This window comes from Tachypleus tridentatus, chromosome 7 (assembly GCF_004210375.1).
Source record: "Tachypleus tridentatus isolate NWPU-2018 chromosome 7, ASM421037v1, whole genome shotgun sequence".
Classification (NCBI taxonomy): Eukaryota; Metazoa; Arthropoda; class Merostomata; order Xiphosura; family Limulidae; genus Tachypleus; species Tachypleus tridentatus.
In genome coordinates this window covers 124,761,087-124,789,023 of record NC_134831.1, presented here as the reverse complement: position 1 = coordinate 124,789,023, position 27,937 = coordinate 124,761,087, and the positions used below count along the sequence as shown (strand labels likewise).

Below are 27,937 nucleotides of genomic sequence, written 5' to 3'. Positions count from 1 at the left end.
TTTAACCTTAAGTGATTGATCCTTGTTTATAAACCCGCCCTTTTTGCCAATAACTGATTAACATAACTGACATTAACAACACATTTCACAACTCTCTTTGTTACTGCTGACCCCAAAGCTATCTGAAGCTCTACACATAATAGCTGAAGACTGACTCTGACAGTTGTTACAGAACTGATACTTACACTTCACATCTCTCAGTTATTGTTGTCCCCACAACCATCTAAGCCACTACGCATGACAGCTGTTGAGCGACACTGGCAGTTGTTACAGAACTGATACTTACACTTCACATCTCTCAGTTATTGTTGTCCCCACAACCATCTAAGCCACTACGCATGATAGCTGTAAACTGACAATAACCGTTGTTACAGAACTGATACTTACACTTCACATCTCTCAGTCATTGTTGTCCCCACAACCATCTAAGCCACTACGCATGATAGCTGTTGACCGACATTGACCGTTTTTACACAGATATTCATTGCTAGGGCACTTTTCACCTAAAACATCACAAAGAGTCTTGAAGCAAGTTAGTGACGATAACATAAAATGTTCATAGTTATGACTGTATTTTTCTACGTGATAAATATTCAATCAGTTCTACAGAAAAATAGAAAATTAACGTATTAAGATACACTTTAGTTTTTACATATGTATATATATTTTTCTCTAAAAGTGGATTTTCTCGACATCACTGACAACTACATACCCGTTTTAATGAAGCGAAGGAGGAAAAACAAAACAGGGGTTTACTAAATGCAGATGTGTGAATGTGATGGTCTTTCCAGCTTATATATAAAAGGCCTAATGAAAAAAACTTTTAGAAATGTGTAGTAGCTATTTCTTAATTAGTCAATATTCACAACTGAAAGTGTTAATATATCTTTAAGAACCATATTAAAAATCTACCTTTTAGTATTTTTTACTCTATTAAGTCATAAAAGTAGCATTTATTTTCACCTCGTCAATGGATTTTCCTTTCTTAACTAACAATACGTAATTTTGTTTTTTTACTTATGCAGAGCGAACAGAAATAGGAATAAATACTAAAAAAGGCCTAGCTTTGGCTCGATAATATGGTTTAACTGATACATTCTTACCTTTAAATAAAGTAAAATAACAGAGTAACATTTAGAGACCGTTCCAAGTCACTAACTTTTAACTTTGGACCAGGCGTGAATTAATAGTTGACGTACCAAATGGTAAAATTCTGGGGGTTCGTGGTTTGTCTCCAACTTCCACAAAATTCACGCTTTGAAATTTCTATAGGGGAGACGGTGAAACCCCACTAGTTGATTAGTGTGTGGTCAAGATGCGTATTTCTTTTTATTCTTTCACCATTCAAAATTAGCTTTACGTGAATGTTCAAAACAAATTAACATTTCATTTTAATTTGAGTGAGCGAAAAATTTTATAGTTTATAGTGCTTACAATACTTATTAACTAGTAACATGTCATATCTGTAGAGTATATTTATTAAATAGTAACCTGTCCTGTCTGTAGAGTATATTTATTAAATAGTAACATGTCATATCTGTAGAGTATATTTATTAAATAGTAACATGTCATATCTGTAGAGTATATTTATTAAATAGTAACCTGTCCTGTTTGTAGAACAGACAGCCGGCAGTGTAATTGTAAGCTTTACGTCTACAAGTTCACAATAACAATCATTACGTCTAAAGATAGATCAGTGATACTAACGTAGTTAGATGAACAGAACGATTATACAAGGCGGACGAAATATTATTGTGCATAAGTAAAAGTACCTGTCTCGAATGACGGAAAAAACATTTAGTCAGTGTGGGAAGAGTACCTGTCTCCAGTGATGGAAAACGTTAAATTAATGTGGGAAGAGTATCTGTCTCCAGTGATGGAAAACGTTAAATTAATGTGGGAAGAGTACCTGTCTCCAGTGATGGAAAACGTTAAATTAATGTGGAAAAAGTACCTGTCTCCAGTGATGGAAAATGTTAAATTAATGTGGAAAAAGTACCTGTCTCCAGTGATGGAAAACGTTAAATTAATGTGGAAAAAGTGCCTGTCTTCAGCGATAGAAAAACTTTAAGTTAATGTGGGAGAAGTACATGTCTCCAGCGATAGAAAAAACTTTTAAGTTAATGTAGGAAAGTGTAAATTAATGTATTAATTTAATTTTTTTAAAGAAACATTATTGTGTTGTTCTCTTACTTTCACTCAGAGACAAACCTTTGAGTTACGTTTACTGTCCACCGCTAAAAGTAATTATTGAGTAATACAGTTATGCTAAGAGAGGCTTTACAATAATACAGGAAAAACTATTAGTTTATTCTCTAAGTTACGTCACATTTTGAAATGTAAATGACAGTGTGATTGGTTCCTAATAATTTAGTATAGAATATCCTGTATGCGGAATAAAATTCGACACCAATATTAATCAACGTCTGTTCTCTCATTTCAAAAGTTAATGTTGAGCTTTAAATTTCTAAGTTTATTATTTTTGTGATTTATATTTCAACATTTGAGAAGAACTCAAGTATAAACTTATTTTTATTACAATTTTAATAAATGCTTGAAAACTTGAAAATAAAACTGGTATTAAAGTGTATTTTTCATTCCAATTGCGCTAAACATGCTCGCCCTCTCAACCGTGGGGGCGTTATAATGTGACGGTCAATCCCACTATTCGTTGGTAAAAGAGTAGCCCAAGAGTTGGCGGTGGGTGGTGATGACTAGCTGCCTTCCCTCTAGTCTTACACTGCTAAATTAGGGACGGCTAGCACAGATAGCCCTCGAGTAGCTTTGTGCGAAATTCCAATCCAATGATGAAAAATATTTGTGTGTTTGTATGTCTGCTTTCTAACTACTCCTTGGTCGCTATGCCAAACGTAACCTAGTTTTGTGGAAAGCTAATTTAGAATAAGAGAGATGGCATGTTAATAGGTCTTACACAACCCCTTCGCTCTATTCCTGAAGTTATTGAGCATTTATTATCTTCCACGTAAGTTAATGTTAATAACATTCATATATAGAGCATCACATTCTTGCATCAAACAAAAAAAATATTAAATTTTTCATCTCCCGGAAGGACAGCAGTAATATCGAGGTTTTGATTTTCTCGGTGGATACAGTACACACAGCTCGATGTAGCTTTGTCATAACAAAGCACACAAATATACACAATAGGGGAAAGGCACACAAACGTCTTACATATCTCAAAAAGTGCACGAGCACTCTCTATGAAGAAATGCAATGATGAAAATGGTTCTTGCTATTGCAATAATATATAGTCTCAGACAAAGTTCATGCGACAGAAGTCACTATATCGCTGATATGAAGAGTAGTTTTTTAGTAATACTTATTTTCTAATAAGACCCGGACCTTAAACCTTCGTACCATAAGACACTTCCACGGCCAATGATCGTCAATTAATTAATAACGTGAAACAATGTGAAAGGATATTAAGAGCTGGTTGTTGAAAGCGTCTAAGATAAAGCACACCTACCGCCACTACTTTTTTCCCTACCTCTCCGTAGGAGGTTATCCTGACCATCTCACGGTGTATATTAACCATACACATTGTGAGTTCTTAAACCATTAAAAAAATTGATGAGGTAATGATGAATACATTAATAACATGAGAATACGAGTCAAACACCTTAACCCACCTGTCCATGCCGGGCTCTAATAAAACTTGCTGCGTAAAATCAGTTACATTATAAATCCTATACACTTTATTACACACAAACCTTTCGTTCTTATTAAATTTATCACGTCTTCCACTCTTTTTAAAATAAAATATTTATTATTATTATTATTATTTGTATCCTTGAATTCTTTTTATTTACACACTTTCCCTTGAAATATTTTCCTCCAATCATTTTCCAAGCCAAATGTAATAAACAATTCATTGCTCATGCGCTGACGTTAACCCTCGCAGAACATGCGCTGTTTTCACCTTAGTATCTTCTGTTATAGGATCAGAACTATATAAAATCACGAATATTCACGTTGCTAAAGCAACAGGTAACAGATAACAAGACAACAGGTAACTGGAAGAGAATTCTAGGGTGACTTCAGCGATTGATATTCTGGTATTTATACAAGTTTTTTTAAATATATAATACGACTCATAATAATTGTTTCATAAGTTTATTTCACCACAAAACAAAAGTGAGTAAATACTTAAGCTGAGCTGTATAATTTATAAGCTATATCTTCATAATTGTTTGAACTTTAATATTGAAGAGGTCATGTTTAAACTATGAATGACATAGTTTAAATTTTAACAAGTGCTTTCTTTCACAGAACTACGAATAGAACTACTTAAGTTATTTGTGGAAATAAATTCTACTATATTTCATTTCTTTAACATAACGGGAAACATCAACCGATATTTTGATGTACTGATTAGAAAGCCTAGATAAGTTTTACCCACTTCCTAATTTTCTTCAACTTTCTATCTTGATTTATATATTACTCATTTTGATGCTGTTTCAACTAAGTACAAATGTAATATAATCTCGAGTTCGCCATAACTTTTATTGCCTGTTGATGACGTTAAAACTTTGAAATTCAAACTTAGTTTCTTTAGAAGTAATTCAAATACGTGAAAACGTTTTCTACAGTTCTATCACAAATGCTTCTTGGAATGCACTATAAGGAACCTGGAGCATATGAATGATATTTTTGCTGTAAACCTTTTCCCTATGTTATAAAATACATTTTTGTACAGAATGTTTGGTTTGAAACTTTCAATTCGATTTGTTCTTACATTTCAAAATTATTTTTTGGAATTAAAAATATCTCAAATAAGTCAAATAGTTTCATAATATGTATATACATATATTTATATAGTCATGTGCCCTTCAATTAAAAGACTAAAGTATCGAAGTTCATTACCAGAAGGACTATTAGGTTGTTGTCAATTTTTCGATTATTTGATGAAACATCTAAAGTTTAAACTACAGAGAATCTTCAGTAGCCGCGGTATTTGAATTTCTTTTAGGCAGTATTAGATTTTGTGTTTTTCTTATAACAAAGCCACATCGGGCTATCTGCTGAGCCCACCGAAAGGAATCGAACCCCTAATTTTAGCGATGTAAATCCGTAGACTTACATCAATCGAAAGGGTTTGACTTCCCGAGTACAAAACTCAAATTGGTCAAGAGATGAGGAAGCAATTAGCTAAATGTATGAACTTGATAAACAAACAAGAACCCCAGAGCCCTTTTATGAGCCATAATGCTGTGGCTAAAAAATAACATTGTTATACCTTTTTCAGTAAATGTGCTTTTATTAAGAAATACTGGAAAAAAGAAAGCTTCTGGTTAAATAAGCATCTTAGTCGAACGTGGTTGAACAAAGAATTGTATAAAATTCTGTAACAATTTAAATATAACCCATTGGGTTTAGCTGGCAAATTCAGGGTTACTTTACAATCCGGCTGAATATATAACGTTAATCTTGAATTTCATAACATTTTGATATAATCACATCTGAAAAAAAAATTTAAACATTTTCGTAAACCCAATAGCTCGAAAAGAAAGCGTTATAATTTGATTATTTTGCAAGATAAATATATAAATATATGTATATAATTTATGAAAGCAAGACGCTATAAATTCAGATATGGACAGCTTCAAAAGTGATTTTGTATCCTATGGAGTTCCTCAGTGAAGCAACGTTAAGTTTGTGATCTATCAACGCTGAAATCTGGGGTTCATTTCTCTGCAGTGGACATAGCAGATAGCCTAATATGGCTTTGTTATAAAGCCAAACAAAACTTCTATACATTTCTTTTTTATTGCAACTTCAAAAACAAACCACTTAAATTCTTTCTTAAGTTATTTTCTAATTCAATACACAAGTTGAAATTTATCTCTTTTGAAGATAATCCACATTAAGGTATCTTCTGTTCTGATCGAGGGTGATCCAGTCCCGGATTTTAGCGTTGTTTGTTCATAAATCTCCGTACCGGAAGACAAAATGATACTTAAGAATTTCGTAAACCATTAACTGTTTCACAGAACTATCCGAGAAGGTTCTTAAATGTTATGACTAGCAAGGGTTTAAGAACAGTGTATCTAGATTATATGGATTCTCAGCCGTGGTTCAGAGTAGAGCTCAGGGCTTTTTCTGTTTGTTTGTTTCTTTCTTCTTGAAGTACGCACCTTTCAGCTCATAGCTCCGTCATATCTCGATCGGTATGAGATGTGGCCCGGCATGTCCAAGCGTATTAAGGCGTGCGACTCGTAATTTAAGGGTCGCGGGTTCGCATCCCCATCGCGCCACACATACTGGCCATTTCAACCGTGGGGGCGTTATAATGTGACGGTCAATCCCACTATTTTTGGTAAAAAAAGTAGCCCAATAGTTGGCAGTGGATGGTGATGACCATCTGCTCTCTCTCTTGTCTTACACTGCTAAATTAGGGACGGCTAGCGCAGAGAGCCCTCTAGTAGTTTTGCGCGAAATTCAAAACAAACAAACGAAACCAAGTTAAATAACTTTGCAAATATTTAAATAAATTCTTTTTCTTACAACCCAGTGGCACAGCAGTACGTTTGCGGAGTTACAACGCTAAAATCACGGTTTCGATGCCCACGGTGAACAGAGCACAGATAACCCACTTTGTATTCGTGCTTAATTACAAACAAACTTTGTTTCACTTGTTCAAGCCTGTTTCGACTCGTAGGATGTATGAATAACAAACGTTATTCCCGTTCAGAACATAACATAGACAGCTAAATTATAATAAGCGTACTTTAGTTTTGTTATTGTTGTTTTCTTTCCGCCAATCTTCCAATTAGTAGTCGGTATTTTTCTGTAATGAACACCAAAAACAACGCATTTTTTTTAAAATCTGTTATTATTATAAAGTCAAAGGTTTTTTTGTATGTTTTCTACAGTTTCTTTACCAGCTTTATGTAATTTAGAGCTATAAGCTATTTTAAGCCAAAAAATGGTTCAAGAGCGCAGATGATAAAATTTCGATAAATTTTACAACGTTCAGTTTTGATTTTTATTAATTACATGCATACGTAAGTTTAAGATCACACTAATACTAATGGAATGTTAGCACAGTTATCTTACTACTTTTCTTGCAATGTTTCTATATCCTTACATATTTTATTTTCAGAATAGTGAGAATAAACTGACTATTTTAATTATATCTCTGTCCATAAACGTAGATTTAACACTAACCTAACCTATATTTACAGACGAAAGACATGAAGATTACTTGTTGTGTTGCACTTTTCTCTGTTCTTTACCTATCCGTGTCAGCTTCGCCTTCAACACCGGTTTTAATACCGTCTCAAGTTCAGAAAATAGCTCAACTGGTTATCCCGTTCATCAACAAGTTTCGTGGTTACACAGTGTTACAACCTAACACAAACAGACTCACTGTCTACACAAGTGACCCAAACTCTCACACCAGCGTAGAAGAAGACGAAGATGAAAGCAATCTACAACCAGGAATTACTGAACTTAAAGACGAAGATTTAGTCAACGTACAAGCACCACCTTATAGATTTGATGACTACGGTCACCTGAGATTTGGAAGAAGTGTTGTGGAAAAAATAAAATAAACATGATAATAATGACTACAAGAGATTTGGAAAATAATATGTAATTAATTTTTCAATAATTCTGCACTAAAGAAACCGTCATTGAACAACACAATTATACAAGAATCTGAATCACTGTTTTGAATGTATTAAAACTATGTATTATACAGACAAAATCAAATAAAAAGTGTATGTTGCAAGTACCTGTAATCACTTTACTTACACGTAAATCTGCTACTATTATCAGAAGGAAGAAAACAATATAGGTGATTGTTGCGATATCTCGTTGTTACAACTATTCACAAATTCCAATGTCTTATAAAACATGTAGCTCGGTGGTAAGTCTGTGAGCTTATAACTGAACACAGAACAGTTAGCCTAGTGTGCGATTAAAAACAAAACAGATTCATTAAGAATTTAATATAAAATTAATAAATCTGACATGTTTAACTTAATATCAAGTTTTATCGGAAGACTTATTTATTTATTTTCCACAGATTTTTTTTTTTTTTTTTAATTTCGCACAAAGCTACTCGAGAGCTATCTGTGCTAGCCGTCCCTAATTTAACAGTATAAGACTAAAGGGAAACAGCTATTCATCATCACCCACCGCCAACCCTTCGACTACTCTTTTACCTACGAATAGTGGGTTTGACTATAACATTATAATGCTTCCACGGCTGAAAGGGCGAGCATGTTTGGCGCGACGGGGATGCGAACCCGCGACCTTCAGATTACGAGTCGCACGCCTCAACACGCTTGGCCATGATGGGTCTTTTCCACACACAGCACGATAACATAAAGGGTATGAACATCTTCTTGAGTTATTAGCAATATGATATCTCTCGGATTTTTTTCACAAGCTTTATATGTTTAAGATACTGACTTAATTAATGACAGCTTTGAAAGACTGTATTATTTTTGTTATGTTATTGCATAGTCATTTTTCTCGTTTAGATTGTCCATCAATGCTTTCTTTATTGCCATCTGTCTGTAGCTTCTGTTACTAAAACACATACTGAATATTGTAAGGAATACCACGAGCTAAATAATTGTTTGTTCAGGATTTCGCGCAAAGCTACACGAAGGCTGTCTGCGTTAGCCTTCCCTAATTTAGCAGTGTAAGATTAGAGGGAAGACAGCTAGTCCTCACCACCCACCGCCAACTCTTGGGCTACTCTTTTACCAACGAATAGTGGGATTGATCGTCACTTTATAACGTCCCCACGGCTAAAAGGTCGAGCATGTTTGGAGTGACCGGGATTCGAACACGCGACCCTCGGATTACGAGTCGAACGCCTTAGCACACTTGGCCATGCTAGGCCTAAAGCTCAATAATAAAACAACAATTATTAGTCAAACAAATATACCATAAAATGCCAAAAATATTTTGATAGTGTAATGTAACACATCACAGTTTGGAACGCACAACTGGATTAACAACACTTGCTAATTAATAAATTTTCTACTTTAATAAATATTACGCCTTTGTAATAAAATAACATTATGAACAAAAAGTACTGTAACAACGTATACTTTGACATTACGTAATACAACGCTTTCAAATTGTTACCTCATAATTTTAATATAGAAAAATAGATCATAATTTATCATAGTCGGTTTGTTAAGATGGTGTTTTCTCGTACAGACCCGAAAGTAATATATATTTTGACAGATACGATGAAAGTATATAAAAAAAAAATATTTAATTTTCAATTTCAGTTGAATGAAAAATTAAACTAGACCCGTGTGTGATTTAAATTTAATGTGACAATTGTAATTATCGGCTCGGCCTGGCCAAGCGAGTTAAGGCGTTCGACTCGTAATCCGAGGGTCGCGAGTTCGCATCCCCGTCGCACCGAACATGCTCGCCCTTTCAGCCGTGGAGGCGTTATAATGTACGGTCAATCCCACTATTCGTTGATAAAAGAGCAGACCACGAGTTGGCGGTGGGTGGTGATGACTTGCTGCCTTCCCTCTAGTCTTACACTGCTAAATTAGGGACGGCTAGCGCAGATAGCCCTCGAATAACTTTGCATGAAATTCAAAATAAACAAACAATAAGGTAGCCGAAACGTTGTTTTCAAAAACGAAGCTCTGTATATAGCTCATTATCAAGATTTAATTCACTCCAACTCTGAATATAAATATCTGACTCACTGTCAAGATTTAATTCACTCCAACTCTGAATATAAACATCTGAATTATTCTTTCTTAAATCAGATCATGGAACTAAAGCTTAACTTTTTCCATAAAAATATTAACTTTAATAATATAGTTTTCTCTGTGAGATGTTTATTCATTTATCAATTTTTTTTAGTGAACTGAAAGTACTTAAAAACACGGATAAAGACATTGAACACGACAACCCAAGTTTTGACTTACAACTAACTATGAATATAAACATCACGACCTGATACTTCAACTTATAACTGAATTAGTTTCAAGAGACCGACTTACACACCTATATGTCTGTATTTGCAGTCTGTATTATGCCACCTATTAGTTTATTTTTCAGTTAATAAAGGTTCCTATATTTGCGTAAGGGAGGTATAGGCTTTTGCCCCATTTACTAATTTTATATTTAATATAGTAAATTGCCACTAACATTAAAAAAACTCGTTTTGTTTAATGTTTGTTATGTATCGATTTTTTATGTCAATGGAATCCGTCAATGTTCAACAAGAGCTACTTAAACCTTTCTTAATTTAGCAGTGTAAGACTAGAGGCAAGGCAGCTAGTCATTACCACCCACCGCCAACTCTTGGGCTACTCTTTTACTAACGAATAGTGGGATTGACCGTAACATTATAACGTCTCCACAGCTGAAACGGCTTGCATGTTCGGTGTGACGGGGATTCGAACCTGCGACTCTCGAATTATGAGTCGAGTGTCTCAACCACCTGGCCATGCCGGGCCTAATATGGACGAGCCAGACCCACGCAAAAAATCTTTCATTAGAGTTCAAAACGTCTTTTATGTTTTCCATTTTCTTTCGGTGTCTTTTTAATTATTTCAGTTTCATTAATTTGTTTGTTGTTCTGTGTTCTTTAATTTTGTCCTAAAAATTTGAGGAGCACATTGTATACAACTTATTAGTTTTTAGTGTTGTTGTTGTTTTCGTTTATTTTTAAATGGTGGACTCCACAAGTATAAAGTGAACAGTTAATAACTTTTCAATATTTCTCTTATACCTAACCTTTGACCCAATAAAATGGGAATTGGCACATTTAACAGTTTCTCACGCTGATAGCCAATTATAGTAAATACTGTATCAGGAAGGTGGCAGCACTGCCTAAGCCAAGACGGCTAAGACTGTTCATCAAAAGGTTATTTAAATATTTCCTCAATAGGACATTAGAACTTTACTATACTATACAGTGTTTCCTTTTATAACAATATCTATGTAATGACTGAATCACAAGTTGTGGGAATGTCTATAACTATCATAGTAGTTTATGACTCTAAACTTATTTAGATAAATAAGTTTTCGAATATTACATTTGATCGAAATTAGACAACAAAGTCTACATTTGAAAATTGTTGGTTTTGTGAGTTTTTTACTCACATTTATTGTTCACCAGCTTTGGATTTATTGCATGATAGCTCAAAAACCATAACAATGGTGTCAACCAGTTTCACTGAGGTGACGTAGATTCCAACAGACTCTTCGTTTATATAAGTAATATTAATTAATTGAAGCAATTTTGAAAATCATAATTCCAGTGTAAACGATGCTATCATTACATCTTGAAGTTAGCTTTCTTATAGGAATTTGGTGTTCATAGTGACACGAGCAAAGAAGTAAAGATACAGCTTTCCAAGAGATGTAAACATAATTTGGTGTTCATAGTGACACGAGCAAAGAAGTAAAGATACAGCTTTCCAAGAGATGTAAACATAAGGTGGTTAATACCAATCATTCAAAAACAACGTAAACAAGATAGTAGGGATGGCATTTGTTTCATTGTTACATAATATCACGTGCAAGAAGTAACATATAGGAATATATAAATATAACTATTCAATTACAATTGAATTGAATTTATTGTAGTTTTGTCTGTTAACTTTATATTGCATTGTGCTATTAATTAGGAATGATGCGAATCCCTAGTGTATTATTTACATTGTTGTTAACCATCCCTACGTTTACTTCCCTTTTTGAAAAATTATTGATTTACTTTATTAATAACGTGCTATTGAAATGTTATTTCTTTAACATGTAAAGATCTGTTTACTTGGAAAATCTAAAGAGTTTGAAGACAACCTCAGTAATCAGTTAACTAGTTTGCTATTTGTCTGCTGGGACAAAGAATAGATGAAGCCAGATTTGAGACTCGTTCTAAATGTCCAGTATTAATTTCAGGATTTAACAGAAACGTTAAAACTTTATAATGTTTGTACACGTTTTAATGTCTTGTGTACTTCTCTAAATACTTCTTGTTGTTATTTATAATCAGTGTATCTGTAATGAATAGAACTGAGTCTGATGTAAAGCTATTTTCCAGTAGCAAAAACAACAACAACAACAAAAAAACTCGAAAACCTCAGCGATTTCGAAAATTAAGGACTTGATACGTTCTAAAAATTTCCCCCAATAACATAGCGGTATGCCTGCGGACTTCCAACGCTATATACCGGGTTTCGATACCAGTGGCGAGCAGGGTGCAGCTTACTCTGTGTAGCTTACCTCTTAAATACAAACGAACCTTCTGAAAGTTCTAGAACTGTTGGTTTTGTGATATATATTTTATCTCATATCTAATTAGTTTAGTATCTGTACTTAGAACCTATTAGTTCATTTTGCATAAAGAAGAAATTGAAGCCACATCTTAAATTTATCCAAAAGAAATATATTCGAAAAAAACACATACAGCAATAGTATAGCAGATCTTATGTGAATAAATTCATATCAACATAATTTACATTGTTTTCACATAAAATTCCAACAAACTAGAAGGACGAGATCCTCTGATTCTTGCATGTAAAGGAGCTACTAATAACAGGGACATTTGGAGCTACTAATAACAGGGACATTTGATCGGATTCGAGACAAATATCTGTATTCTTCAGTGGAAACCTTTCGTGCTTCTTCATCGATTTAAAAAGAAAATCGAAAGATTATTTAATTCACTAAAATATAAATAAATCAAAGTTATTTTGAGGCACTTCTGTTTCTGGATTCCAAGATCTCTTTAATATCTTCACGGCTTCTCACAATCTGAAAAAATGCGAAAAAAGTTTTGTTATAGGAATTTGAAAATGTAATATCGAAACAAAATACAAGTTTCTAGACTGATCTCCATTCCATAATGATAATGTTTACGATTCAGAGCACATCTGTAAATACTGATAGTAAGTTGCCGCCTAGTGAATAGATTTGGTTCATGAATTGATATTAAACTACCACCTAGTGCACAGATTTGGTTCATGAATTGATATTAAACTGCTACCTAGTGAACAGATTTAGTCCATGAATCAATATTAAACTGCCACCTAGTGAATAACATTAGTGCATGAATTAATATTAAACTACCACCTAGTGATAGATTTAGTCCATGAATCAATATTAAACTGCCACCTAGTGATAGATTTAGTCCATGAATCAATATTAAACTGCCACCTAGTGAATAAATTTAGTGCATAAAAAGACCTGGCTTGTTAAATATTCACTAAATAAAGATTCTTAAAATAATCGCGATCCTTTCGTATATTACAATGACTTAATTTTGGGTCATGATAGAGTAGTGTTTATTAGAGCTGTTTAAGATGTGTTATTAAGTATAGCTGGTTAATAAGGTTTCATGAGATATATTTATCATTTGAGATTCTGTCGTTACTTCTTATGAATTAAAGATGCTAAGTCTACAAAACAAACTAGCTAGAAGCTCCCACAATTATAAATCAACACATAAGAAAGCTAAACTCTAGTGTGTTTAAAATTCATTAGATCATCCTGTTTGGGGACTTCACATCTTAACTGTATTTTAATGTGTATTTCCAACATTTATCTCACGAGACTTAAGCAGCTAAACAGACTTAGGCTAGTCTTAAATCCATATACTAAAAAAGAATTGACTTATGCCTTCTGTTTCTACTATCGACAACATATTTTTGCGTGTTTAGTTGGTGTACGACATTCTTGCTTTCGAACGGCATAGCCAACTCTAATGCATTTTATCAAAGAATAGTGTATTGACTGTTACATTATAACGTCCTTACTGCGGAAAGGTAGAGCATCTTTCGCATCCGAATTCGATTGCGAATCGAGTGTCCTAGCCACCAGACCCTTGACATTATGTTAATACTATGTTAACATTTACCATGCCCTTGGCGTCATGTGGATGTTATATTAGCATTTAACATGTTCTTGACATTATGCGGATCCAACACTAACACTTACCAGGCAAGTGGCATCCCGTAGATGAAGTGTTAACTCTTAGCAGATCCATAACTTTATTTGATTGATGTGTTTAAAATTTAACACCTAGCATCATGTCGTGTTAACACTTTACTCGTATTCTAAAATATCAAGTTTCGTGAATTCATTTAGTAGATAGTTTTACCAGCATGCAACATTCAATTAACGTTGCCAGTAGTAAAAATGAGAAATACAGGTAATTGTTTATTACGAATTCGTGGCACTATTCAAACTAACTTTGTTTAGTTATAATTATTTTTCCTTTGTCTACAGATATCACTTGACCCCCGGTGGCTGAACGCCAGGGAAGACCCTCGGAGTGGTAATTCTGAGGACTAAAACGCCACTGTGTAAATTTGCGATAAAGAACAAACAAACGAACTCAACATTTGTATTTGTTTGTTTGTTTTGAATTTCGCGCAAAGTTACCGGAGGGCTATCTGCGCTAGTTGTCCCTAATTACCGCCCACTGCCAACTCTTGGGCTACTCTTTTACCAACGAATAGTGGGATTGACCGTCACATAATAATGCACCCATGACTGAAAGGGCGAGCATGTTTGGTGTAACGAGGATTACGAGTCGAGTGCCTTAACCACCTGGCCATGCCATACCCAACATTTGTAAGCTCCGAGAACCATTATTAACATAATGAATTTGATCTGTAATTATTTCACATATGTTATTGATGCAATGATCTTTTTGTATTTATTAAGATGTCAGAAGGATTTTATAATTTTATTAACAAATCACTTCGTTCAAACAAAACAAATCTTAACTATTCGAATGCCTTTTCGTTATTGGTTGAATTTCTCGACCTTACGCTAGTAAGTGAGGTCAATAAACCAACATTGCTCAAAATAGCTTTCTGCATTTCTCTCCGGTACTTTTCTTGATTCGAGAATATGAACAAAATTCTGCATCAATATAAATACAAAGAGACAGAAAGATGAAAAATTGTACATTTTACTATCCTGTTCTTTGATAGATACTTCAATATGTTGACCTCAGAAACATAATGTTTTATTAAGCCTGACTCGGTTCATTTAGAATAATTGATCCTGAATCATGTTTGTGTAACTCTTAAGTAGACATACTAATATATTTTGACGAATTCAGATGGAGAAACTAACAGCAAAAAATGTAAAACTAATTAATTATCTCTCTGGTTATTAACTTGTTAATTTTTCTCAAATGTCATTATGATTTTTTTCTCAAAGAATATTCTATTGACGTTTTAGTTATTCATAACTGTTCAACCGTTGTTCATGTTTAATAACAGATGTCAGGTGTGGAAAAACTAAACTATATTCTTGTTGAGGTTATTTAAAACTGGGTTAGCTAAGTTGAAAAATTCATTAGTCACTGGAATGAATAACATTTTAGGTTATTTTAAACTTAAGTGATTGATCCTTGTTTTTAAACCCGCCCTTTTTGCCAATAACTGATTAACATAACTGATATTAACAACACATTTCACAACTCTCTTTGTTACTGCTGACCCCAAAGCTATCTGAAGCTCTACACATAATAGCTGAAGACTGACCCTGACAGTTGTTACAGAACTGATACTTACACTTCACATCTCTCAGTTATTGTTGTCCCCACAACCATCTAAGCCACTACGCATGATAGCTGTAAACTGACAATAACCGTTGTTACAGAACTGATACTTACACTTCACATCTCTCAGTCATTGTTGTCCCCACAACCATCTAAGCCACTACGCATGATAGCTGTTGACCGACACTGACAGTTGTTACAGAACTGATACACTTCACATCTCTCAGTCATTGTTGTCCCCACAACCATCTAAGCCACAACGCATGATAGCTGTTGACCGACATTGACCGTTTTTACACAGATATTCATTGCTAGGGCACTTTTCACCTAAAACATCACAAAGAGTCTTGAAGTAAGTTTGTGACGATAACATAAAATGTTCATAGTTATGACCGTATTTTTCTACGTGATAAATATTCAATCAGTTCTACAGAAAAATAGAAAATTAACGTATTAAGATACACTTTAGTTTTTACATATGTATATATATTTTTCTCTTAAAGTGGATTTTTTCGACATCACTGACAACTACATACCCGTTTTAATGAAGCGAAGGAGGAAAAACAAAACAGGGGTTTACTAAATGCAGATGTGTGAATGTGATGGTCTGTCCAGCTTATATATAAAAGGCCTAATGAAAAAAACTTTTAGAAATGTGTAGTAGCTATTTCTTAATTTGACAATATTCACAACTGAAAGTGTTAATATATCTTTAAGAACCATATTAAAAATCTCCCTTTTAGTATTTTTTACTCTATTAAGTCATAAAAGTAGCATTTATTTTCACCTCGTCAATGGATTTTCCTTCCTTAACTAACAATACGTAATTTTGTCTTTTTACTTATGCAGAGCGAACAGAAATAGGAATAAATACTAAAAAAGGCCTAGCTTTGGCTCGATAATATGGTTTAACTGATACATTCTTACCTTTAAATAAAGTAAAATAACAGAGTAACATTTAGAGACCGTTCCAAGTCACTTACTTTTAACTTTGGACCAGGCGTGAATTAATAGTTGACGTACCAAATGGAAAAATTCTGGGGGTTCGAGGTTTGTCTCCAACTTCCACAAAATTCACGCTTTGAAATTTCTATAGGGGCGACGGTGAAACCCCACTAGTTGATTAGTGTGTGGTCAAGATGAGTATTTCTTTTTATTCTTTCACCATTCAAAATTAGCTTTACGTGAATGTCCAAAACAAATTAACATTTCATTGTAATTTGAGTGAGCGAAAAATTTTATACTTTATAATGCTTACAATACTTATTAACTAGTAGCATGTCATATCTGTAGAGTATATTTATTAAATAGTAACCTGTCCTGTCTGTAGAGTATATTTATTAAATAGTAACCTGTCCTGTCTGTATAACAGACAGCCGACAGTGCAATTGTAAGCTTTACGTCTACAAGTTCACAATAACAATCATTACGTCTAAAGATAGATCAGTGATACTAACGTAGTTAGATGAACAGAACGATTATACAAGGCGGACGAAATATTATTGTGCATAAGCAAAAGTACCTGTCTCGAATGACGGAAAAAACATTTAGTCAGTGTGGGAAGAGTACCTGTCTCCAGTGATGGAAAACGTTAAATTAATGTGGAAAAAGTACCTGTCTCCAGTGATGGAAAACGTTAAATTAATGTGGAAAAAGTACCTGTCTCCAGTGATGGAAAACGTTAAATTCATGTGGAAAAAGTACCTGTCTCCAGTGATGGAAAACGTTAAATTAATGTGGAAAAAGTACCTGTCTCCAGTGATGGAAAACGTTAAATTCATGTGGAAAAAGTACCTGTCTCCAGTGATGGAGAACGTTAAATTCATGTGGGAAGAGTACCTGTCTCCAGTGATGGAAAACGTTAAATTAATGTGGAAAAAGTACCTGTCTCCAGTGATGGAAAACGTTAAATTCATGTGGAAAAAGTACCTGTCTTCAGTGATGGAGAACGTTAAATTAATGTGGGAAGAGTACCTGTCTCCAGTGATGGAAAACGTTAAATTAATGTGAAAAAAGTACCTGTCTCCAGTGATGGAAAACGTTAAATTCATGTGGAAAAAGTACCTGTCTCCAGTGATGGAGAACGTTAAATTAATGTGGAAAAAGTACCTGTCTCCAGTGATGGATAACGTTAAATTAATGTGGAAAAAGTACCTGTCTCCAGTGGCAGAAAAACGTTAAAATAATTTGGAAAAAGTGCCTGTCTTCAGCGATAGAAAAACTTTAAGTTAATGTGGGAGAAGTACATGTCTCCAGCGATAGAAAAAACTTTTAAGTTAATGTAGGAAAGTGTAAATTAATGTATTAATTTAATTTATTTAAAGAAACTTTATTGTGTTGTTCTCTTACTTTCACTCAGAGACAAACCTTTGAGTTACGTTTACTGTCCACCGCTAAAAGTAATTATTGAGTAATACAGTTATGCTAAGAGACGCTTTACAATAATACAGGAAAAACTATACGTTTATTCTCTAAGTTACGTCACATTTTGAAATGTAAATGACAGTGTGATTGGTTCCTAATAATTTGGTATAGATTATCCTGTGTGCGGAATAAAATTCAACACCAATATTAATCAACGTTTGTTCTCTCATTTCAAAAGTTAATGTTGAGCTTTAAATTTCTAAGTTTATTATTTTTGTGATTTATATTTAAACATTTGAGAAGAACTGAAGTATAAACTTATTTTTATTACAATTTTAATAAATGCTTGAAAACTTGAAAATAAAACTGGTATTAAAGTGTATTTTTCATTCCAATTGCGCTAAACATGCTCGCCCTCACAGCCGTGGGGGCGTTATAATGTGACGGTCAATTTTACCAACTATTCGTTTTTTAAAGAGTAGCCCAAGAGTTGGCGGTGGGTGATGATGACTAGCTGCCTTCCCTCTAGTCTTACACTGCTAAATTAGGGACGGCTAGCACAGATAGCCCTCGAGTAGCTTTGTGCGAAATTACAAAACAATCATTCCAATTGTGATAGGTATCTACAAATATGAGGTGAGTATCTGTAATACCTTTATGCTTTTAGTCATAGCTACAAACGGCAGTTTTTCTAAACTTTTCTAAGCAAACTTCGTGGACATTTCTTTGCTATAATCCACTGGCTGGAATTCTACCAACTTTAATAAACTCGCTAGGCCTACGTAATACGATATATTTTTACCAATATTTTTCTGAGTCAATATGCGCCAAAGTTTACGTATATAACATTAAGTTTTTAAAAAACAACGACAAAACATAAAATTCCCAACAGCTTTTTATGGATAGGAGGGTTTGTTTGTTTTGAATTTTGCGCAAAGCTACACGAGGGTTATTTGCGTTAGCCGTCTCTAATTTAGCACTGTAAGACAAGAGCGAAGGCAGCTAGTCATCGCCATCCACCGCCAACTCTTGGGCTATTATTTTACCATCGAATAATGGGATTGACCGTACCATAATAACGTCCCCACGGCTGAAAGAACGAGCATACTTGGTGCGACGGAGATTCGAATCCGCGACCCGAAGATTACGAGTCGAACGCCTTATAGCACCTGGCCGTGCCGGGCCTATTATGTGTATGAAAATAAATTATGTTTTTGTTCTTGACCTTGGAATATATATTTTATCAGCCACTCTTTTGTCCTTAAATTACTTTAATTCTTTCTCTTAATTATTTTCAACAGGAAATCTATTTATCTATATATATATATATATGATGCAAAAATATTTGTGTGTTTGTATGTCTGCTTTCTAACTACTCCTTGGTCGCTATGCCAAACGTAACCTATTTTTGTGGAAAGCTAATTTAGAATAAGAGAGATGGCATGTTAATAGGGCTTACACAACCCCTCCGCTCTATTCCTGAAGTTATTGAGCATTTATTATCTTCCACGTAAGTTAATGTTAATAACATTCATATATAGAGCATCACATTCTTGCATCAAACAAAAAAAATATTAAATTTTTCATCTCCCGGTAAGACAGCAGTAAGTCTTTTGTTTTACATCACTAAGATCGAGGTTTTGATTTCCTCGGTGGATACAGTAGACAGCTCGATGTAGCTTTGTCATAACAAAGCACACAAATATACACAATAGGGGGAGGGCACACAAACGTCTTACATATCTCAGAAAGTGCACGAGCACTTTCTATGAAGAAATGCAGTGATGAAAATGGTTCTTGCTATTGCAATAATATATAGTCTCAGACAAAGTTCATGCGACAGAAGTCACTATATCGCTGATATGAAGAGCAGTTTTTCAGTAATACTTATTTTCTAATAAGACCCGGACCTTAAAACTTCGTACCATAAGACACTTCCACGGCCAATGATCGTCAATTAATTAATAACGTGAAACAATGTGAAAGGATATTAAGAGCTGGTTGTTGAAAGCGTGTAAGATAAAGCACACCTACCGCCACTACTTTTTTCCCTACCTCTCCGTAGGAGGTTATCCTGACCATCTCACAGTGTATATTAAGTATACATATTGTGAGTTCTGAAACCATTAAAAAAAATTGATGAGGTAATGATCAATACATTAATAACATGAGAATACGAGTCAAACACCTTAACCCACCTGTCCATGCCGGGCTCTAATAAAACTTGCTGCGTAAAATCAGTTACATTGTAAATCCTATACACTTTATTACAGACAAACCGTTCGTTCTTATTAAATTTATCACGTCTTTCACTCTTTTCAAAATAAAATATTTATTATTATTATTTGTATCCTTGAATTCTTTTATTTACACACTTTCCCTTGAAATATTTTCCTCCAATCATTTTCCAAGCCAAATGTAATAAACAATTCATTGCTCATGCGCTGACCTTAACCCTCGCAGAACATGCGCTGTTTTCACCTTAATATCTTCTGTTATAGGATCAGAACTATATAAAATCACGAATATTCACGTTGCTAAAGCAACAGGTAACAGATAACAAGACAACAGGTAACTGGAAGAGAATTCTAGGGTGACTTCAGCGATTGATATTCTGGTATTTATACAAGTTTTTTTTTTAAATATATAATACGACTCATAATAATTGTTTTATAAGTTTATTTCACCACAAAACAAAAGTGAGTAAATACTTAAGCTGAGCTGTATAATTTATAAGTTATATCTTCATAATTGTTTGAACTTTAATATTGAAGAGGTCATGTTTAAACTATGAATGACATAGTTTAAATTTTAACAAGTGCTATCTTTCACAGAACTACGAATAGAACTACTTAAGTTATTTGTGGAAATAAATTCTACTATATTTCATTTCTTTAACATAAGGGAAACATCAACCGATATTTTGATGTACTGATTAGAAAGCCTAGATACGTTTTACCCACTTCCTAGTTTTCTTCAAATTTCTATCTTGATTTATATATTACTCATTTTGATGCTGTTTCAACTAAGTACAAATGTAATATAATCTCGAGTTCGCCATAACTTTTATTGCCTGTTGATGACGTTAAAACTTTGAAATTCAAACTTAGTTTCTTTCGAAGTAATTCAAATACGTGAAAACGTTTTCTACAGTTCTATCACAAATGCTTCTTGGAATGCACTATAAGGAACCTGGAGCATATGAATGATATTTTTGCTGTAAACCTTTTCCTTATGTCATAAAATACATTTTTGTACAGAATGTTTGGTTTGAAACTTTCAATTCGATTTGTTCTTACATTTCGACATTATTTTTTGGAATTAAAGATATCTCAAATAAGACAAATAGTTTCATAATATGTATATACATATATTTATATAGTCATGTGCCCTTCAATTAAAAGACTAAAGTATCGAAGTTCATTACCAGAAGGACTATTAGGTTGTTGTCAATCTTTCGATTATTTGAGGAAATATCTAAAGTTCAAACTACAGAGAATCTTCAGTAGCCGCGGTATTTGAATTTCTTTTAAGCAGGATTAGAACTTGTGTTTTTCTTATAACAAAGCCACATCGGGCTATCTGCTGAGCCCACCGAGAGGAATCGAACCCCTAATTTTAGCGATGTAAATCCGTAGACTTACATCAATCGAAAGGGTTTGACTTCCTGAGTACAAAAAATGAAATTAAAACTCAAATTGGTCAAGAGATGAGGAAGCAATTAGCTAAATGTATGAACTTGATAAACAAACAAGAACCCCAGAGCCCTTTTATGAGCCATAATGCTGTGGCTAAAATATAACATTGTTATAACTTTTTCAGTAAATGTGCTTTTATTAAGAAATACTGGAAAAAAGAAAGCTTCTGGTTAAATAAGCATCTTAATCGAACGTGGTTGAACAAAGAATTGTATAAAATTCTGTAACAATTTAAATATAACCCATTGGGTTTAGCTGGCAAATTCAGGGTTACTTTACAATCCGGCTGAATATATAACGTTAATCTTGAATTTCATAACATTTTGATATAATCACATCTGAAAAAAAAAATTAAAACATTTTCGTAAACCCAATAGCTCGAAAAGAAAGCGTTATAATTTGATTATTTTGCAAGATAAATATATAAATATATGTATATAATTTATGAAAGCAAGACGCTATAAATTGAGATATGGACAGCTTCAAAAGCTATTTTGTATCCTATAGAGTTCCCCAGTGAAGCAACGGTAAGTTTGTGAACTATCAACGCTGAAATCTGGGGTTCAATTCTCTGCAGTAGACAGAGCAGATAGCCCAATATGGCTTTGTTCTAAAGCCAAACAAAACTTCTATACATTTCTTTATTATTGCAACTTCAAAACAAACCACTTAAATTCTTTCTTAAGTTATTTTCTAATTCAATACACAAATTGAAACTTATCTCTTTGAAGATAATCCACATTAAGTTATCTTCTGTTCTGATCGAGGGTGATCCAGTCCCGGATTTTAGCGTTGTGTGTTCATAAATGTCCGTACCGGAAGACAAAATGATATTTAAGAATATCGTCAACCATTAACTGTTTCACAGAACTATCCGAGAAAGTTCTTAAATGTTATGACAAGCAAGGGTTTAAGAACAGTGTATCTAGATTATATGGATTCTCAGCCGTGGTTCAGAGTAGAGCTCAGGGCTTTTTCTGTTTGTTTCTTTCTTTCTTCTTGAAGTACACACCTTTCAGCTCATAGCTCCGTCATCTCTCGATCGGTATGAGATGTGGCCCGGCATGTCCAAGCGTATTAAGGCGAGCGACTCGTAATTTAAGGGTCGCGGATTCGAATCCCCATCGCGCCACACATGCTCGTCCTTTCAGCCGTGGGGGCGTTATAATGTGACGGTCAATCCCACTATTTGTTGGTAAAAGAGTAGCCCAATAGTTGGCAGTGGATGGTGATGATCATCTGCTCTCTCTCTAGTCTTACACTGCTAAATTAGGGAAGGCTAGCGCAGATAGCCATCGACTAGCTTTGTGCGAAATTCAAAAACAAACAAACAAACGGTATGAGATCAAATTACAGTTTTAGACTCACAAGATCGAACTCCTTCGACTGGTGTATTCGAGCACGCAAAAGACCTCACAAGCTAATTTACTCTAATACTTCCTAAAATAATTTCAAATGCCGCGGCTATTGAGAATTCCCTTTTGTTTTAAATCAAATCGGATGATTAGTTATGCTGAACCTAATTTGTACAAATATATTAGTGTTTTATTAATCACTCTTTTTCCTAATTTTTTATAAAAGTAATATGTCATATTTCAGTGTATTTTAACAGGTTTCCTTGTATTAATTACCAAAAAGTTTGCCTTATAACTGGTAAGCACACAGTTACACAGTGGGCTACATGTGATGTCCCCCACCTGCGGCGCCAAAACTTAGTTTTTTATATGACAAGCCTTCAGACTAACAGCTGAGCCACTGACAAGCCTAAGAAAAGTAATATTCTATATTACTAAATGTCCTAATATACATATTAGTAAATGTCTTAACACACATATTACTAAACGTCCTAACATACATATAACTAATTGTCCCAACATACATATTAGTAAATGTCCTAACACACATATTACTAAACGTCCTAACATAAATATTACTAAATGTCCTAACATACATATTACTAAAGGTCTTAACACACATATTACTAAACGTCCTAATATACATATTACTAAGTGCCCTAACATACATATTACTAAATAAAATATAAATTAAAAATAACTAACACTAACTTAATGTATAATTTCAGTAGAAACAAAAAGTGAAATTTAAATATAACATTTTCTAACTCGTAAGTCTCCATAAAGCAAGATCATGAAAACTGCATTACACGGTAGATCACATGGTTAGTGTGCTCAACTCGTAATTCTAGGGTTGCGGGTTTGAGTCCCTCTCACACCAAACATGCCTACTTTTCAGCAGTGGATAATATGTATTAATTTTAACAGTGCTTGTTTAATTTATTTAATCACAATTTTATCCACTAAAATATTTTGTGTTTAAAAAGCTGTTTTAAAACCTTCTTTACTAATACTAGCCGCGGGTTCGAATTCCCGTCGCACCAAATATGCTCGTCCTTTTTCAGCTGTGGGGGCGTTATAATGTTACGATCAGTCCCACTATTCGTTGGTAAAAGTGTAGCCCAAGAGTTGGCGGTGGGTGATAATGACTAGCTGCTCTCTCTCTAGTCTTACACTGCTAAATTAGGAACGGCTAGCGCAGAGAGCCCTCTAGTAGTTTTGCGCGAAATTCAAAACAAACAAACGAAACCAAGTTAAATAACTTTGCAAATGTTTAAATAAATTCTTTTTCTTACAACCCAGTGGCACAGCAGTATGTTTGCGGAGTTACAACGCTAAAATCACGGTTTCGATGCCCACAGTGAACAGAGCACAGATAACCCACTTTGTATTCGTGCTTAATTACAAACAAACTTTGTTTCACTTGTTCAAGCCTGTTTCGACTCGTAGGATGTATGAATAACAAACGTTATTCACGTTCAGAACATAACATAGACAGCTAAATTATAATAAGCGTACTTTAGTTTTGTTATTGTTGTTTTCTTTCCGCCAATCTTCCAATTAGTAGTCGGTATTTTTCTGTAATGAGCACCAAAAACAACGCATTTTTTTAAAATTTGTTATTATTATAAAGTCAAAGGTTTTTTTGTATGTTTTTTACAGTTTCTTTACCAGCTTTATGTAATTTAGAGCTATAAGCTATTTTAAGCCAAAAAATGATTCAAGAGCGCAGATGATAAAATTTCGATAAATTTTACAACGTTCAGTTTTGATTTTTATTAATTACATGCATACGTAAGTTTAAGATCAAACTAATGGAATGTTAGCACAGTTATCTTACTACTTTTCTTGCAATGTTTCTATATCCTTACATATTTTTTTTTCAGAATAGTGAGAATAAACTGACTATTTTAATTATATCTCTGTCCATAAACGTAGATTTAACACTAACCTAACCTATATTTACAGACGAAAGACATGAAGATTACTTGTTGTGTTGCACTTTTCTCTGTTCTTTACCTATCCGTGTCAGCTTCGTCTTCAACACCGGTTTTAATACCGTCTCAACTTCAGAAAATAGCTCAACTGGTTATCCCGTTCATCAACAAGTTTCGTGGTTACACAGTGTTACAACCTAACACAAACAGACTCACTGTCTACACAAGTGACCCAAACTCTCACACCAGCGTAGAAGAAGACGAAGACGAAAGCAATCTTCAACCAGGAATTACAGAACTTAAAGACGAAGATTTAGTCAACGTACAAGCACCACCTTATAGATTTGATGACTACGGTCACCTGAGATTTGGAAGAGGTGTTGTAGCAAAAATAAAATAAACATGATAATAATGACTACAAGAGATTTGGAAAATAATATGTAATTACGTTTTCAATAATTCTGCACTAAAGAAACCGTCATTGAACAACACAATTATACAAGAATCTGAATCACTGTTTTGAATGTATTAAAACTATGTATTATACAGACAAAATCAAATAAAAAGTGTATGTTGCAAGTACCTGTAATCACTTTACTTACACGTAAATCTGCTACTATTATCAGAAGGAAGAAAACAATATAGGTGATTGTTGCGATATCTCGTTGGTAAAACTATTCACAAATTCCAATGTCTTATAAAACATGTAGATCGGTGGTAAGTCTGTGAGCTTATAACTGAACACAGAAGAGTTAGCCTAGTGTGCGATTAAAAACAAAACAGATTCATTAAGAATTTAATATAAAATTAATAAATCTGACATGTTTAACTTAATATCAAGTTTTATCGGACGACTTAATTATTTATTTTCCACGTATTTTTTTTTTTTTAATTTCGCACAAAGCTACTCGAGAGCTATCTGTGCTAACCGTCCCTAATTTAGCAGTATAAGACTGAAGGGAAGGCAACTATTCATCACCACCCACCGCTAACCCTTCGACTACTCTTTTACCTACGAATAGTGGGTTTGACTATAACATTATAATCCTTCCACGGCTGAAAGGGCGAGCATGTTTGGCGCGACGGGGATGCGAACCAGCTACCTTCATATTACGAGTCGCACGCCTCAACACGCTTGGCCATGATGGGTCTTTTCCACACATAGCACGATAACATGAGGGGTATGAACACCTTCTTGAGTTATTAGCAATATGATATCTCTCGGATTTTTTTCACAAGCTTTTTATGTTTAATATACTGACTTAATTAATGACAGCTTTGAAAGACTGTATTATTTTTGTTATGTTATAGCCTAGTCATTTCTCTCGTTTAGATTGTCCATCAATGTTTCCTTTATTGCCATCTGTCTGTAGCTTCTGTTACTAAAACACATACTGAATATTGTAAGAAATACCACGAGCTAAATAATTGTTTGTTCAGGATTTCGCGCAAAGCTACACGAAGGCTATCTGCGTTAGCCTTCCCTAATTTAGCAGTGTAAGATTAGAGGGAAGACAGCTAGTCCTCACCACCCACCGCCAATTCTTGGGCTACTCTTTTACCAACGAATAGTGGGATTGACCGTCACTTTATAACGTCCCCACGGCTGAAAGGGCGAGCATGTTTGGTGCGACGGGGATTCGAACACGCGACCCTCGGATTACGAGTCGAACGCCTTAGCACACTTGGCCATGCTGGGCCTAAAGCTCAATAATAAAACAACAATTATCAGTCAAACAAATATACCATAAAATGCCAAAAATATTTTGATAGTGTAATGTAACACTTTAAACACTTTACAGTTTGGAACACATAAATGGATTAACAACACTTGCTGATTAATAAATTTTCTACTTTAATAAATATTACGCCTTTGTAATAAAATAACATTATGAACAAAAAGTACTGTAACAACGTATACTTTGACATTACGTAATACAACGCTTTCAAGTTGTTACCTCATAATTTTAATATAGAAAAATAGATCATAATTTATCATAGTGGGTTTGTAATGGTGGTGTTTTCTCGTACAGACCCGAAAGTAATTTATATTTTGACAGATACGATGAAAATATATAAAAAAATAGTGGAATTTACTGTCACATTATAACACCTCCACAGCTGAAAGGGCTTGCATGTTCGGTGTGACGGGGATTCGAACCTGCGACTCTCGAATTATGAGTCGAGTGTCTTAACCACCTGGCCATGCCGGCCCTATTATGGACGAGCCAGACCCACGCAAAAATCTTTCATTAGAGTTCAAAATGTGTTTTATGTTTTCAATTTTCTTTCGGTGTCTTTTTAATTATTTCAGTTTCATTAATTTGTTAGTTGTTCTGTGAACTTTACTATACTATACAGTGTTTCCTTTTATAACAATATCTATGTAATGACTGAATCACAAGTTCTGGGAATGTCTATAACTATCATAGTAGTTTATGACTCTAAACTTATTTAGATAAATAAGTTTTCGAATATTACATTTGATCGAAATTAGACAACAAAGTCTACATTTAAAAATTGTTGGTTTTGTGAGTTTTTTACTCACATTTATTGTTCACCAGCTTTGGATTTATTGCATGATAGCTCAAAAACCATAACAATGGTGTCAACCAGTTTCACTGAGGTGACGTAGATTCCAACAGACTCTTCGTTTATATAAGTAATATTAATTACTTGAAGCAATTTTGAAAATCATAATTCCAGTGTAAACGATGCTATCATTACATCTTGAAGTTAGCTTTCTTATAGAATTTGGTGTTCATAGTGACACGAGCAAACAAGTAAAGATACAGCTTTCCAAGAGATGTAAACATAAAGTGGTTAATACCAATCATTCAAAAACAACGTAAACAGGATAGTAGGGATGGCATTTGTTTCATTGTTACATAATATCACGTGCAAGAAGTAACATATAAGAATATATAAATATAACTATTCAGTTACAATTGAATTGAATTTATTGTAGTTTTGTCTGTTAACTTTATATTGCATTGTGCTATTAATTAGGAATGATGCGAATCCCTAGTGTATTGTTTACATTGTTGT

At 34.0% G+C, this 27,937-nt stretch overlaps 2 protein-coding genes across 2 annotated transcripts; both read left to right on the top strand.

Annotated features, from left to right (window-relative positions):
- The first annotated feature begins 3,998 nt into the window (after window positions 1–3,998).
- Window positions 3,999–7,719, top strand: LOC143258102 (uncharacterized). Its single transcript, XM_076517122.1, has 2 exons — window positions 3,999–4,076; window positions 7,206–7,719. The coding sequence occupies exon 2, from the start codon at window positions 7,215–7,217 to the stop codon at window positions 7,572–7,574; it is 360 nt and encodes a 119-aa protein (XP_076373237.1). The 5' UTR covers window positions 3,999–4,076; window positions 7,206–7,214; the 3' UTR covers window positions 7,575–7,719.
- A 12,670-nt stretch (window positions 7,720–20,389) lies between these two features.
- Window positions 20,390–25,434, top strand: LOC143258101 (uncharacterized). Its single transcript, XM_076517121.1, has 2 exons — window positions 20,390–20,516; window positions 24,921–25,434. Exon 2 carries the CDS (start codon window positions 24,930–24,932, stop codon window positions 25,287–25,289), a length of 360 nt encoding a protein of 119 aa, XP_076373236.1. The 5' UTR covers window positions 20,390–20,516; window positions 24,921–24,929; the 3' UTR covers window positions 25,290–25,434.
- The last annotated feature ends 2,503 nt before the right edge of the window (window positions 25,435–27,937 follow it).